General features: G+C 51.1%; 1 protein-coding gene across 1 annotated transcript in view; it reads right to left on the bottom strand.

Annotated features, from left to right (window-relative positions):
* Positions 1-16,760, bottom strand: part of RMND1 (required for meiotic nuclear division 1 homolog) — a 372,302-nt gene that overhangs the window by 65,938 nt on the left and 289,604 nt on the right. The window contains exon 10 of the mRNA XM_086921342.1: positions 14,576-14,696. Within this exon, the coding sequence (XP_086777468.1) occupies positions 14,576-14,696 (121 nt within the window). The remainder of the gene's footprint in view (positions 1-14,575; positions 14,697-16,760) is intronic.

Genomic DNA, 16,760 nt, shown 5'->3' with positions numbered 1-16,760 from the left:
GGTTGCCCCTGTTGATTGACTAGTAAAGACCTTGAGCTAAGATTGTCCCAGTTGCTGAGGTTTAACGATGAGATGGACTCTGTTGGGTTGATTTTATGACAGTCTGCTTGTATTATGCATAATGTGGCTGGAATACCTGGTGTAGTACCTTGAGGAACTTTTTGACTACATCATCCATTAATCAGGGTTTTGTAGAGCGCCCTACTCACCCGTGAGGGTCTCAAGGAGCTGGGGGAGGGTGGTGTGAGCAGCTACGTTGGGGTCATCCGAAGTGCCAGGATTTGAGGGCCTTCCTGAATTGGTGCAGTGTTGGGCTTCGTCGGAGGTGAAGGGGGAGTTTGTTCCAGGTCTTGGCTGCAAGATAGGAGAAGGTTCTTCCACCTACTCTGGTCCTGTAGAAACGAGGACAGTGGCTAAGGCGAGGTCGGCTGAGCGGAGGTTTCTCTTGGGGGTTTGGAAGGAGATACAGTCATTGAGGTATTGGGGTCCAGTGTTGTGGAGGGCTTTGTAGGCGTGTGTGAGCAGTTCGAAGGTTATTCTTCTTTTGACAGGGAGCCAGTGGAGGTCGTGAAGGTGTTGGGTGATGTGGTCATGTTGTGGGATGTCGAGGAGAAGTCTGGAGGCGGCGTTCTGGACCGTCTGGAGTTTGCAAAGGAGTTTTTGTGTGGACTCCGTAGTCCAGGCTGCTGGTGATGAGTGCGTGGATGACGGTTTTCCTGGAGTTGGGGGATCCACTTGAACATCTTGTGAAGTATGCAGAGGGTATTGAAGCATGCAGAGGATACGGAGATGATCTGGCGATTCATGGTGAGTGAGGAGTGGAGTGTAGGAAGGGGGAGGCTCTAGTTGGCGCAGTGCAACACTAGCGACAAGCAGGGACTCTCTCTTCCTCGTCAGGGCTGAGGGTTACCTTCCAGACAACCTCTGCTTACCCTCTAGGTAGTGTGGCTTAAGCAGTCGCAGGCTAATCTTTGGGGCACATAGGGTTAAACACTTGCAACAGTACACCTTTACAACCAACCCACCACACAACGAGACCAGACTGTATTCTGTAAAAATAGGTATCTTTATATAGACTTTAAGCAGGCTTGTGAATACAGTCAATGTACTTTACGAAAACGGTTGCAGATTACTTAATTCGGGTTACCACAGTTCTTATGCAGTTCTCTTGAGGCCCGTAGGCCGGTGTTACTCAAAGTTCTTGTGGAGCCGGCGGCTTCCAGGGGATCTGTCCCACGTCGCGTTGCCTTCCCGGGGTCGCTGATCGTTGCGGCTCTTCAGCCGAGCAGGTCACTGGTCATCCGGGGCAGCGGTGTTCTGTGGCGGCAGGGTCCTCTTCTCGTCGTCCGCTCCAACCCTGGAGGCGGCGGTTATGTGGCGGTGACAAGTGGCAGTACGGTCCCCAAGTGCAGGACGTACCCAGCCAAATGTCGGTGCAGCTGTGAGCTCACAGCTGGGCTGTCGGGCAGGCTACCGACTTCGCGGATTCTCGTAGGGCAACTGTCCGTCTTTGCAGGTGAGTGACTGCTCGCTAGGTAGTCACCTCGTGAGCTCGGACCGGACGGGTTCTCCTTCCCTTTGCTCTCGGGCTCCCGGTGCAGTTGCGGTTACGGTGTTCGGGCCAGCGGCGGCTGGTCCTTACTTTGCTCTCGCTGTTGCTTTGGGCCCCGGTCACGGTGGTCGGGATGACGTTGATGCCTTAGAGGAGATTCCTCTGTCGATACTGCGGCGATGGCCAGCACCCGCAGTCGCTTTCTTCCAAGGGGGTAGCGTCCACTGGTCCTGGGACGCTGGTCAGGGGGCAAGTTCAGTTGCAGGCCCTTGGAGATCTTTTTAGCAGAGTTTGGCACAAGTAGAGCAAAAGTCTGTTCGTAGTCTTTTCTTCTTCCTCTCCTTCAGCAGCAAGGCACCAGACACAGGCAAGAGTCAGCACCCTTCCTTGTCTCTCACGGTCCTTCTCGTAGGGCAGAGTCCTTCTGTGGCCCAAACCGGATCTAATTTTCAAGGAGCAGGGCTCCTTCTTTTATAGGCCAATTCTTTTGTCCTCGCAGGCCAGGGGGGCCTTTGCATAGCCACTCTCAGTTCTGAAGTACCCCGGCGGGTGTACTCCGGCTTCTGCTTTCAGTGTGAGGGGCAGGCGCATCAGACGCCCCACAGGAGGTGGAGCCAGCATTGTCCGGACAGGGGTGGCCAGAGTACCTTGTTGATGGGGGCTTCGCCCTTCCTGGGCCAGGTGCCGGCAGAGTCATCCGCCGCTCCCCAGGAGGGTGGAGCCAGCATTGTGGTGGCCGAGCACAGTGACAGTTCGAGTCAAGAGGCACTCCTACCTCCCACTAAGGTGTAATCTGCGCATTCACCACCTGTCATCCCTCCAGCCCTGTCACTCACACATCCCAGACAGTCAGATACACATACCAGCAGAGGCGGCTGAAATGGTTAAGCAAGCAAAGGCTAACTTTCTAAAAGTAGCATTTGCAAACCCAGGATATTAAAATAAACTTGACTACAAGAAATATCTTATCATCCTGAGTTCAGGCATACTAAACATGACTCGCTACCATGCTCCTTGAGCCTGCGGGGATTATAGGGTGTAATAATCCTCGCAGCTCAGTCTGGCCTAATGGAGCAGGTAGCCTTCAATAGTGAAATACGGTCTTCGTGGTAAGTCACTACTAGGACATGCCACGCACATCAGGGTTTGTCCTACCTTGCACCTACAACGCACCCTGCCCGCAGGCCTACCATAGGGGTGACTAATATGCAGTCAAGGGAAGGGTCGGTGCTGGCAAGTGGGGACACTTGCCCAGCTAGCGTGACAGTACGAGACCGCACGCGGGTTCTGCGGTCGCAGTTCCCAGACACATCTTTACGGCTGCTTCGGTGGGTGGCGCAACCAGCGCTGCAGGCCCACCAGCAGTATTGGCATTTACAAGCCCCGGCACTCTCTCGTGCACTTTACTAGGGAACAGTAAATCCAAAGAACCAATTATGGATACCAATCGCATGTACAATTTACAGTAGGGAGCACTTGCACTGCGGCACGGATCAGCCGTGGCGCAGTGCCCTGAGTATCGGAAAACCAGCAAAACATCGGAGGCACATCAGCAAAAAGTGGAAGGGAGACTCACGCCAAGGTGCCAGGTCTAACATGTGTCCCCTCCAGCTGAAATGTGGGGGGAACTACCCTTCCCCAGGGAGTTCCACATCACTAAGGCGGAAAAATCTGGACAGACCGTCAGCGTTGGCGTGATCGGTGCCAGGGCGGTGTTCCACCGTAAAGTCCATACTCTGTAGAGAAATGGACCACCTCAACAGTTTCGGGTTCTCACCCCTCATCTGCATCAACCATCTGAGGGGCCTGTGGTCCGTCTGAACTCGGAAGTGAGACCCAAACAAGTAGGGTCTTAGCTTCTTCAGCGCCCAGACCACAGCAAATGCTTCTCGCTCTATTGCACTCCACCTACTTTCCCGTGGAAGTAACCTCCGACTTATGAAGGCTACGGGTTGGTCAAAGCCCTCCTCAGTCATCTGTGAAAGAACAGCCCCTACACCATGCTCTGAAGCGTCTGTTTGCACAATGAACTCCTTGGAGAAATCGGGGGCCAGGAGCACGGGCGCCGTGCACATGGCAGTCTTCAGGGTGTCGAAAGCCTTCTGACAGGTGTCAGTCCAAATCACATTCCTGGGCTGCTTTTTCGAAGTCAGCTCTGTCAAGGGGGTCACGATCGTGCCATAGCCCTTGACAAACCTCCTGTAATACCCAGTGAGCCCCAGGAAGGCTCTCACTGCAGTCTGGGTCTTGGGGGGTTCCCAAGCCAGGATGGTTTCGATCTTGGGCTGCAAGGGGGCTACCTTGCCACTCCCAACTTGGTGTCCCAAGTACACCACTGAACCCTGCCCAATCTGGCACTTGCTTGCCTTGATTGTGAGGCCTGCTCTGCGCAGGGCCATCAACACTTCCCAGAGGTGTCGCAGGTGTTCGGGCCAGGTGCCGCTGAACACCGCGATGTCATCCAGGTAGGCGGCACTGAACTCGTCCAGTCCAGCCAACACCTGGTTGACCAATCTCTGAAAGGTGGCAGGGGCATTCTTCATACCAAATGGCATAACCCGGAACTGGAAATGCCCATCTGGTGTAGAGAATGCCGACCTCTCCTTTGCCCCATCGGTCAAGGCGATCTGCCAGTACCCAGACGTTAAATCAAACGTGCTGAGACACCGGGCAGCCCCTAGCCGATCAATGAGCTCGTCAGCTCTGGGGATGGGGTGCGCGTCAGTCTTCGTGACTGAATTGAGTCCTCTGTAGTCCACACAGAACCGGAGTTCGAGTGTGGCTCCCGGCGCAGCAGCCTTCGGCACCAAGACCACGGGGCTGGACCAAGGACTGCTGGAAGACTCAACCACCCCGAGGGCAAGCATCTTGGAGACCTCCTCCTTGATGCAGGCCCGTACCCTGTCAGTTACCCTGTAAGCCTTATGCTTCACCGGTAAGCTGTCTCCAGTGTCCACATCATGGACGCACCAATCTGTGAAACTCGGAACCAGGGAGAACAGGTCTGGAAACTGCCCCAGCAACTGGCGGCAGTCCTCCTGTTGTTCGGCGGTCAGGGAGGGTGAGACGTTAACGCCATCCACTGATCCATCCTTCTCACAGGCCACCAGGAGGTCAGGAAGAGGCTCCGACTCCTCCTCCATTCCGTCATCGGTTGCCAACAACATGCCCACTTCAGACCTTCGCAAGTGGGGCTTGAGGCGGTTGACATGTAGGACCCGCAAAGGGTTCCTGGGCGTCTTCATGTCCACCAAGTATGTCACGGGGCTCTTGCGCTCCACAACCTCAAATGGTCCTGTCCACTTATCCTGAAGGGCACAGGGCTCCACTGGGGCCAAGACATACACCTCCTGTCCAGGCTGAAGCTCGACCAGAGTGGCATTCTGATCGTACCACCGCTTCATTTCCTCCTGGCTCGCTTCCAGATTTGCCTCGGCAAGTTGTCTGAAGCGCCTGGTTTGGTTTCTGAAGGCCAGCATGTAGCTATATACATTCTGGGGAGGTTTCCTGGGAGATTGCTCCCAGCCTTCCTTTACCAAACTCAGTGGTCCTCTCACGGGGTGGCCGTACAGCAGTTCAAAGGGGCTGAACCCTAGGGACTTCTGTGGTACCTCGCGATATGCAAAAAGCAGGCATGGCAAGAGGACGTCCCACTTACGCCTCATCGGACCTTCCAGGCCCATGATCATGCCTTTGAGGGTTCGGTTGAATCTTTCAACCAACCCGTTACCTTGGGGATGGTAGGGTGTGGTGAACTTGTACGTTACGCCACACTCCTGCCAAAGGGACTTCATATATTTCGATATGAAATTGGTCCCCCTGTCGCTCACCACCTCTAGAGGGAATCCTACTCGTGAGAAAATTCCCATCAGTGCACGCCCCACCACGGGAGCCGTCACTGTCCTCAGAGGGATGGCTTCAGGGTACCGGGTGGCATGGTCCACCAAGACCAGGATGAACCTGTTGCCCATGGCTGTCTTGGGGTCCAGAGGCCCAACGATGTCAATACCCACTCGCTGGAATGGCGTACCGACCACAGGGAAGGGTTGGAGGGGAGCCTTGTTCTTCCCTCCCGTCTTCCCACTTGCCTGGCAAGTCGGACAGGTTCTGCAATAAGCGTCTGAGCTTTTATGCATTTGGGGCCAGTAAAAGTGGGTGACAAGCCTGTCATAGGTCTTGTCCATCCCCAAATGTCCTGCTAAAGGCACATCATGAGCCAGACCCAGTAGGAAGGCTCTGAACTTCTGGGGTACCACCAGCACACGGGCTGACCCAGGTTCAGCAGCCTTAGGCTCCGAATACAGGAGGTCGTTCTCCCAGTATACGTAATGTGTTTTGGCCTGAACACCATTGGCCTGGTCTGCAGCCTGCTGCCGCATACCCATGAGAGAAGGGCATTCTTTCTGCTCCCTGCAGAATTCCTCCCTGGAGGGTCCTCCTTCTTGCTGCCAATGGGTCAGCTCAGGCAGGTCCCCCAGTTCGGCGATCTGTTCCCCTGTAGGCTCCAGGGCATCCCCCTCAAGGTCTGCCTCCTCCTGGACCGTAGGAACTTCAGGGGCCGGTTTCCCGCGCCCCCTGCGCCTTCTCCCTAAGGCCGGTTCCTGGGCCTCTCCATCAGGCCCCAGGACCTCTCGATCACCCCTACTGGCTGCCATCGACCGGGTGGTCACGCACGCCCAGTCAGGCAGACCCACCATCCGCAGGTGAGTCGTTTTCTCCACCTTTTCCCAAGGGGAGTGCTCCAAGTCGTTCCCTAGCAAACAGTCAACAGGCATGGTTTTTCTCACACAGACCTGCAGAGTACCAGAGACCCACCCCCCACTCGAAGGGAACTTGAGCCATCGGACACTGACTCTCAGAGTTATCAGCGTTGATAACCCTACAGTAGGCATGGGGTACAACCTGCTCCTGAGACACCAGGTGCTGCCTCACTGCAGTCACACTGGCTCCTGTGTCTCTAAGAGCCTCGGCTTCCTTACCATTGATGATCACCCCCTGCCCATATTTTTTAGTGTTAGAGGGCAGGTAGTTCGTTGGGATCATCTCGCTGTCTCCTAACGAGACCAAGGTCATGTGAACGGGATCTCCACCCCCCGGGACCATCATTTCTTCTCCCAGGTGAACGCTAGTCACTTGTCGGGGCGGAGCACCAGTGGGTGCGGGTTTTCCAAATAGGCGACACTTGGGGTCACTGGATATGTGCCCAGGCTCGCCACATTTGAAACAATTGAAGGGCCCCTTTGGAACAGGTTTACCTGTCGGGGCCCCATTCTGCTTCGGGGGTGGGGGAGGCTGAGAACCCTGCTGCGGATTCCCTTGGGAACTACTTTGGGGGCCTTTTTGGAACCCTTTCTGTTTTCCCCCCTTGTCCCCCCCACTCTTCTGCTGGGGACCCTGCCCACTCTTGGCGGAATCTCCCACGGGACCCTTGTGGACCCTGGTGCTGAGCCAGCGGTCCGCCTCCTCAGCAAGCTTCCTCGGGTTGGACAGCTTGCTATCGATCAGGTGTTGGCGTAACTCAGGAAAACAGTGATCAGACAAGTGCTCCCATGCAATTAAATCAAAGAGACCTTGAAAATCATTAACTTTGTTACCTTTCACCCAACCATCCAGTGCTCTGCAAAAGTAAGTCACATACTCCACATACGTATTCCCAGGCCGCTTAGTACATCCCCTAAACTTCTGTCTATACATTTCAGGGGTAAGCCCGTACCTGTTTAATAAAGCTTCTTTCATGTGGGCATAGGATCTCTGATTCTCAACGGGCAAATCTAGCAAGTTATCTCTCCCTTCGCTAAGGAACCTTCCCCACAACCCGGCTCCCCAATCCTTGTCAGGGACCCGGTGGGAGGACATGGCTACCTCGTATGCCCTAAACCACTGTCCTATGTCATCCCCCTTAAAGAACTCCTTAACTACGTCCTTCGGGATGTGCACTCTTGACTCTACCTGCACTGGCGATGCGCTGCCACCAGAGGGAGGACGATCCAAGTCTCTCTCCTTGAGACTTATCTCCCTCATTTTTATTTCGTAATCCATCTGGTGCTTTCGCTCTTCCAGCGCCATTCTTTTGGTTTCAAGCTCCAGCTGGATTTTCAATTCTGCCAACTTTCTTTCGTGATTCCGGGTTTCCTTCCTGTCCGCCAGCTCCTCTGGCGACAGGCCTTTACCAAAGCTGTGCTCGCTGTCTTGCCTCTCGAGATCGATCAGATCCCCAAGTGCATTCTGCTCCTCCGTCGCATTCTGTTCGGCGAGGACATCTTGCTCCTCCGGGGTTTTCCGGGACTCGATCCAGGCTTTCAGGGCCTTGGAGAGCTGGGTCTTGTTTTTGCAGCCAGCGTGCGGGACCTTGAGTTTCTTGCAAAAGAACTTCAGTTCGTCCCTGGAATATTTATCCACTTTGGTGGGGTCCCACTCTACCTCCAACACCTCAGAGGTCGTGGACTCCGCTCCATCCAGGCTCTTTGTGCCCGGCATGGTTTCTGCACTCGGAATCTTCTTTCGGCAAAATTCAAAAAGCAAAGTCTGTGGCTAAGTAACTGGACCGTAATCCTTGTGTAGTGGTCAGAAGCTCAGGTATAGATATCGCAAGTGTAAATTCGAAATCCTCACCGCTGCGTCCAATGTAGGAAGGGGGAGGCTCTAGTTGGCGCAGTGCAACACTAGCGACAAGCAGGGACTCTCTCTTCCTCGTCAGGGCTGAGGGTTACCTTCCAGACAACCTCTGCTTACCCTCTAGGTAGTGTGGCTTAAGCAGTCGCAGGCTAATCTTTGGGGCACATAGGGTTAAACACTTGCAACAGTACACCTTTACAACCAACCCACCACACAACGAGACCAGACTGTATTCTGTAAAAATAGGTATCTTTATATAGACTTTAAGCAGGCTTGTGAATACAGTCAATGTACTTTACGAAAACGGTTGCAGATTACTTAATTCGGGTTACCACAGTTCTTATGCAGTTCTCTTGAGGCCCGTAGGCCGGTGTTACTCAAAGTTCTTGTGGAGCCGGCGGCTTCCAGGGGATCTGTCCCACGTCGCGTTGCCTTCCCGGGGTCGCTGATCGTTGCGGCTCTTCAGCCGAGCAGGTCACTGGTCATCCGGGGCAGCGGTGTTCTGTGGCGGCAGGGTCCTCTTCTCGTCGTCCGCTCCAACCCTGGAGGCGGCGGTTATGCGGCGGTGACAAGTGGCAGTACGGTCCCCAAGTGCAGGACGTACCCAGCCAAATGTCGGTGCAGCTGTGAGCTCACAGCTGGGCTGTCGGGCAGGCTACCGACTTCGCGGATTCTCGTAGGGCAACTGTCCGTCTTTGCAGGTGAGTGACTGCTCGCTAGGTAGTCACCTCGTGAGCTCGGACCGGACGGGTTCTCCTTCCCTTTGCTCTCGGGCTCCCGGTGCAGTTGCGGTTACGGTGTTCGGGCCAGCGGCGGCTGGTCCTTACTTTGCTCTCGCTGTTGCTTTGGGCCCCGGTCACGGTGGTCGGGATGACGTTGATGCCTTAGAGGAGATTCCTCTGTCGATACTGCGGCGATGGCCAGCACCCGCAGTCGCTTTCTTCCAAGGGGGTAGCGTCCACTGGTCCTGGGACGCTGGTCAGGGGGCAAGTTCAGTTGCAGGCCCTTGGAGATCTTTTTAGCAGAGTTTGGCACAAGTAGAGCAAAAGTCTGTTCATAGTCTTTTCTTCTTCCTCTCCTTCAGCAGCAAGGCACCAGACACAGGCAAGAGTCAGCACCCTTCCTTGTCTCTCACGGTCCTTCTCGTAGGGCAGAGTCCTTCTGTGGCCCAAACCGGATCTAATTTTCAAGGAGCAGGGCTCCTTCTTTTATAGGCCAATTCTTTTGTCTTCGCAGGCCAGGGGGGCCTTTGCATAGCCACTCTCAGTTCTGGAGTACCCCGGCGGGTGTACTCCGGCTTCTGCTTTCAGTGTGAGGGGCAGGCGCATCAGACGCCCCACAGGAGGTGGAGCCAGCATTGTCCGGACAGGGGTGGCCAGAGTACCTTGTTGATGGGGGCTTCGCCCTTCCTGGGCCAGGTGCCGGCAGAGTCATCCGCCGCTCCCCAGGAGGGTGGAGCCAGCATTGTGGTGGCCGAGCACAGTGACAGTTCGAGTCAAGAGGCACTCCTACCTCCCACTAAGGTGTAATCTGCGCATTCACCACCTGTCATCCCTCCAGCCCTGTCACTCACACATCCCAGACAGTCAGATACACATACCAGCAGAGGCGGCTGAAATGGTTAAGCAAGCAAAGGCTAACTTTCTAAAAGTAGCATTTGCAAACCCAGGATATTAAAATAAACTTGACTACAAGAAATATCTTATCATCCTGAGTTCAGGCATACTAAACATGACTCGCTACCATGCTCCTTGAGCCTGCGGGGATTATAGGGTGTAATAATCCTCGCAGCTCAGTCTGGCCTAATGGAGCAGGTAGCCTTCAATAGTGAAATACGGTCTTCGTGGTAAGTCACTACTAGGACATGCCACGCACATCAGGGCTTGTCCTACCTTGCACCTACAACGCACCCTGCCCGCAGGCCTACCATAGGGGTGACTAATATGCAGTCAAGGGAAGGGTCGGTGCTGGCAAGTGGGGACACTTGCCCAGCTAGCGTGACAGTACGAGACCGCACGCGGGTTCTGCGGTCGCAGTTCCCAGACACATCTTTACGGCTGCTTCGGTGGGTGGCGCAACCAGCGCTGCAGGCCCACCAGCAGTATTGGCATTTACAAGCCCCGGCACTCTCTCGTGCACTTTACTAGGGACTAACAGTAAATCCAAAGAACCAATCATGGATACCAATCGCATGTACAATTTACAGTAGGGAGCACTTGCACTGCGGCACGGATCAGCCGTGGCGCAGTGCCCTGAGTATCGGAAAACCAGCAAAACATCGGAGGCACATCAGCAAAAAGTGGAAGGGAGACTCACGCCAAGGTGCCAGGTCTAACATGGAGTATGATGCAGAGGTTGCGTGCATGGTCCGTTAGGGTGGTTGGATTTCTGAGGGCAGGTGTTGTCCCACTCAGTGGGGGTGGAGCGGAGGATGAGAACTTTTGTTTTCTCCGTGTTGAGTTTCAGACAGCTGTTGCTCATCCAGGTCTCGATGGCTTTCATCCCTTCCTGGAAGCTGCACCTTGTGATATTGGGTTGTGTGGTGAGGGAGTGGATGAGCTGGGTGTCATCGGCATATGAGATGATGTTGAGTTGGAAGTTTCTGACGATGGTTGCGAGGGGGGCTAAGTAGACCTTGAAGAGTGCTGGGCTGAAGGAGGAGCCTCGGGGGGGCTCCACATCTGATCTCCGTTGGTTCTGAGAGGAAAGTCGGGAGTCTTATTCTCTGCGTCCATCCTTCCCTACTAAGGGCACCATCACATTCCTCTGCTGTGGTTACTTTAATTACTGGGTCTGTGTTTGGAGGTGGGCTGCTTGTTACGGGGATTGGATTCTCAGATATTTTTGATGTTAAAATGTCTGTGATTTTATATCCCTGCCTGATTTTATAAACTGCTGCTGTGGAGGGGGATTTGTAATGTCTTCCAGACAAATAATACTGAATCCTGCTCAGGAGATCTTTGCCTGGATCTCTTTGAGAACTTGTTCCTACACTGTGCCAGCAGCCCCCATTGCTCTTACAGATCGCATTGTTATTCCATATGACATACTGATTTCACGATTTATGATGGCTGAGAAACACCTCAATGAGAGTGTTTTCCCCACTGCTCTGATGGTTATATGTTGTTTATGATTTCTAATATATTTTACAATGCCTTCTGTGCCGTTGCCTTGCAAGGCCTGAACAACTTTAGGTACTGCTTCAGTCGATTCTGATCTGGGGCCACCTTCTTCCCAAAGATCACCTTTTCGCTCGTTTGACCAGGTGACAGTGTGACCTATTCAGGGAGGCACAAGCACCACATGATGTTCTCTACCAGCAATACATGATTGATGCACTAATTCTTCCTGGTTTCTGTGCCACTTATCAGAGGGACCGAGGCCTTTGAGTGGATTCTGGGTGTTTTTCTGGGCAACTTTCTGGGTAATTTCCTGTAGCCTCAAGATACCTAAGTGAGCACTGCCGGTGGAATGCTGCTCTGAGGCCAGGGTAGGACTGCCTGGCTACTGCAGTGGAAAAGCATAACTCCATGCATGCACAAGCTGCACCGGTCTAACGCCGGGTGCGCATCCTTGTGTTGCAGGCAGACTGCGGACTATTGCCGTCGTGCCACATGCGAACCAGCTCCTGAAACATCCACGTGTATCTCCCAGTGCCTCTCTTTGCCAACCTGATTCTGGCTCAGGCTTTCGCTGCTACAAGACAGACCTGTGCACAACCCGCTGCTCCACACTGCTCCGAACTGCCCCAACTTGGCTGTGGCTTAGGAGTTTCTTTACATCTTTTGGAAGGCACCCTGATGGTTTTACTGGGTACGACATGCTCCTCAAGTCCCCAACCCCACTTGCTCACTGTAATTGTGCTGTCTGTTTTCATTCTTTATTGCTTCTTTTTTCTACCTTGCATGACAATCCTTGGCGGACCACCACATTGAGCTTAGATTGCCTCTGTCAGGCTCTGCAGAGCCAGGCCTTGGCTCTTATTCTAGGGGTTTAGACTAGAGATGCGGTACGCTTGGACAGGAGCAGGGGTGAGGGCGGGTGCCGTAAAAAGCAGCAGCAAAAGAGGCGCTTGAATGCCTAAAACCTTGCAGTGCTCACTTTTGGCGCCCCCGCTCACCTCACAGGTCCACAGATTGCCCCAATAGGGCCTAGACGTGAGAGGCGTGTCAACCACCACAATGCAGCTCAGTGACTCCCCAGCTGTCCATTGAAGCTGTGTTCTCTGGGCCCGAAGCGACCCTGCCGACTAATGGCGACCCGCCTGCTGGTCCCAACGCTCCGTCCTCCGTTGCTGGCATCCTGTGTCCCACCTCTTAGCTCCTCAATTGACAATCAACAATCAACAAAGACTTAACTTCATTTGCAAGACTTCATTACTGAAGTCTGCATATGTGGTGCCTAGTAGGTCATTCATTTGCTCGAACTTGGAACTAATTCAGCAGTTTGAACATTTAGAGGTGTGCTTGTGAATAGCAAAATCCATACCCTATGCAGTCTTTGTTGTTCTATACTGTTTGATTCATGTCATGTAATGCTCTTAATTAATTATGCATGTTAAAAACACACCTATCTCCACTACATCAATTGAGGCTCAGGAACCCGGGCCTGTTTTCCGCCACACCGAGATCAATTGAGGCATGGAAAGGGGTGGAGAGACAAATGCAACGGGACAAAAAGATGACAAGGGCAACACCACTCTGGGAGGGTAAGACTGCCTGAAATCTCCGGACTGCCGGGCTTTAAGGAATGGGACATGGTTGGGATCTCTACCGTCGGCAACATCTTCCAAAGTGGCGGCCTAATCCCCTTCTCGACACTTCAAGCCAAATACCAATCATGCATTTACAAAAGTATAAATACCTGCGGTTGCAAGATGCCAGGAGAGCTGAAAAAGTAGAAACAGCAGACATCCCTGAATATGCGCCACTCAAGGGTAGGTTAGGTTATAAGAGGAGATACCTTCCAAGGCAGTCTCATGGACATACAAAACTTTAATCAAAAATATTCCTGGTAAACTGAAGTCCCTACGGTCCAACTGGGAAGACACTATGGGTCCATTAGAAGAAATTGACTGGGAAGGGGCCTTGATGCACCCAAGAGAAGTGGCAAATAAGCTACGACTACAACTAATACAATGCAAAATCCTCCAGAGGGTCTACTTTGATAGGGCCCGAGCGCACATCATGGGGAGAGCGGAGTCACCACATTTTCTACGCTACAACACAGAACGGGGTACTTATATACACACACTATCGGAGTGTCAAACTGTTCAGAGCTACTGGGCCCAGATAGTAGAATGAATGAATGACATACTGGAGGTGCAGGTCGCCATGGACCCTAAGTACATATTGCTTGTAATCTACACGGAAGTTGATCTCCAAAGGTACAAACTCTTACTGTGCAACCTGGGGCTGATAGTTGCCAAAAGGGACATCGCCAGATAAATGGGGAGCGTCAGACGTGCCCACACTAAAGGGGTGGAGAGCTAGTATTGACTTATATATGGGAGCGGAGAAGACATCATATGTGGCAGGTGGCTGCCCCAAAAGGTTTACTAAGATATGGGCACCTTGGCTGAGCTTCTGTGGCCTAGAAATTGAAGGGGCGGGAATCAACAGCACATACCCACCCACTCACACAAGAATTGAATACAATTTGTGACCCCCATCCCTCCATACATGTATGTTAACAGGAAGGGAATACCGCTAGAGGGGGGTTTGAGAGGGGAAGGGGATGCGATTTCTGGAAGGTACTCATGTATCCTTGTCTCCTTTGAAAGATTACTGAATGTACCAATGCAAAATGAACTGTGTACAATGATTCTATTACTAATGTAATGGCTGACGTTTCCTTTTGTTGGTTGAAAATGAAAATAATAAAAATAAAATATATGTTTTTAATTACGCATGTTAAATAAATAGGATAAAAGCTCACTTAAACCTGATTCTCACAAACTACCTTTTGTGTACATATAATTTTGTCAGTGAAGTGCATGAGCAGATTTAGTGGCCATTTCGGTTGAGTGTGCGGTCTTTAAATGACAGTGGGCTACCACATAATGTTTATCTAGAGAGATGGTAACATTAAACTGTGTCAACTCATCTAACAGTCTTAAAGAAACATTGGTGGATATCAGCGATCACTAATCCACCAATGTTTCTTTAAGACTGTTAGATGAGTTGACACAGATCTTTGTTAGTTTAATGTACCACACATAGACTTTTTAGACCCTTTGACACTTTTGTATTTCTTGTATTCAGTTTGGGAACATGTCTCTGTTTGGTCTTTAAACTCCCTTAGGCCCTATCTCCCGGTATTGTTTCTTTTATCTAGAGAGATGTACTGGTATATTTGAAAAACACTTGAAAAGAATACATTTGATCTTGAATAATACAAAATTCTGACCTTTACCCGGCGACTGATGCTAAGAAATTGACAAGTTTTGTCATAAAGCTGCTCCAGGTTCTCTCGATCCCAGTAAAAATCAGGGGTGATAAGCAAGTCAGAGCTTAGATTTATACGGTGCCTAAGGAAATAATGTATTTTGAATATTTTAATTCACTTAAGTTTGAAGACACAAAAAAGAATGTATGTGACATTTTGAAAGTCAAAATAGTGTTTACCAGACTTGTACTGCTCTATCACCCTCCATGAGTTATTTCCTTTACACATATTATAATCGAACAATAAAAACACAAATGAAATGATTCTTTGAGTGTTCACTCTGGCTTGACAGCACAGCTGTCTACAACACATACGGCTACCAACAGTTGAAAATATACACACAGTGGGCTTGGACTTCATCCAGTGTGCATGACTCTCTCACCTCATGCTATTGGCCGTTTGGTGCATCGGTGCATTTTCTATGAAGTACTTTCACTGGAATGCGTGATGAACTCTTACACGTGGAAAGTCAATTAAATCACACGGTTTCTCACATTCAGTTCTTTCTCTCCCAAAATATATTCTATTAAAAAAAAGTATATATATATATATCTCTGGTTTTTTGCCAGCATTGCCAAAGTCACTAGAGAAAGGCTGTAATGTGATAAACAGCAATTGTATGTCACCTGCAAGAATCAAGACAAAACTCTGGAGACTTGTGCCTGGCCACCCATCAGATGGGTGACAGAAGGAGGTGACTGTAGGTGCCACTAGATTGCTGTTCGAGAAGAGGCACAGCATCTGAGGCCGTCAGACCTAAGAGGGCAACCTACAAGTTTTAGAAGGCTCACTATCGCCTGTGAGAAAAGACGCATAATCTCTGAAACATCTAGGAGACTGTGGTGGTGAACTGGGTAGCATCGAAGGAGATTCCAGAAGGATCACATCACAATATATTTTAGGAGCTATACAAATTTTGAATTTCAAGGTCACAAAGTGATCTTATTAAAGGTCTGTTCTTGGAGAAACCCTACGATGTAAGGGCTGTGAAAGAGGCATGGGATATTCCACAGTATTGGAAAATGGATGATGGGTAAGGTGCACAGCTATAGGTTTTTAATATGTATTCAACTTTGAAGTTCAAAAATGTGAAAAAAGGTTGGGTGCTCCTGCAGGTAACGTGTCCATCCAATCACGTTAATCACCTAATGGTTATTCCGTGCACACATAGATTGTGAGTGCATCCCTGATTTAGGGCACACCTTAGGCTCTTCAAAAGACTCCTTGAGAATAAATCAATGGTATCATTTATTTCATTTTACCAAATATTCATGTGTGTATTTCACGTCGTATCATATACAAGTTTTTAACAGTCTTATTGCGTTGCAAAATCCATGATATTCACTAAACGCTCCAATGCATTTCGGGCTCATCAGCACTTTTTCCAGGAGCTCTACAAATCAAAATGAGATATAGTCTATAACTATTATGATTCCTTGTACCTTGGAGTTGTTAGCCCTGAAGTTGCCCTGTGCATAACCTTTCCTGTTGGTCGTAAGACTGCTGCTGGCATTGATATGACTACATTATTTCCAGTGAAATAGACCTTGACTCAACTCTTGTTTGCTGCCTCTGAAAAGAGCCATCGGCCATGGCCTTAGCAGTATCACTGTCTTCTTTTACAGCATTTTATCAATCTACTGACTGAGTAGGCATTCTACAACGAAGGGCAGATTGACGAGACAGGGGGATCAGATTGTGCAGGCTTACATTGTTTCTCAATCCAAGGAGGCCAGTCAGTTTCTGGAGAGCATCTCCACCAGGAAGGTGACGTAAAAGTCCACCTTGTGCAAGGCAGCTACACATAGGATGACATAGGATGACCGTGGTACACAGTGGTGTTGTCTGCTGGAAGAGCCCTAACAGGGATGTGGTGAAGTTCAGGGTCTCTCGGGGCTCCATGGGGGAATCCCTAAGGATTGTCCGTAGGGTTTGAATAGACTAGCACATTGAAGTCCTCTGCTGGGAAGTAGGTGCTAGGGCTACCTGTATTGAATAAGACTCCGTTGATGGACCCTGAGGGGAAGTCACAAGAGGTGAGAGTAGAGGTGGAGGAGGAGGCAGTGAAAGAGGAGGTGGAGGGTTAAGAGTTTTGTCCTTAGACCTCGGCGCCGGTTGCAGAGTGTCCGTCCTGGAGCATCCTTGA

This window comes from Lissotriton vulgaris, chromosome 1_1 (genome assembly GCF_964263255.1).
Source record: "Lissotriton vulgaris chromosome 1_1, aLisVul1.2, whole genome shotgun sequence".
In the NCBI taxonomy this organism is placed as follows: Eukaryota; Metazoa; Chordata; class Amphibia; order Caudata; family Salamandridae; genus Lissotriton; species Lissotriton vulgaris.
Note: the sequence above shows the minus strand (reverse complement) of the source record. Positions and strands in the feature narration are given on the sequence as shown.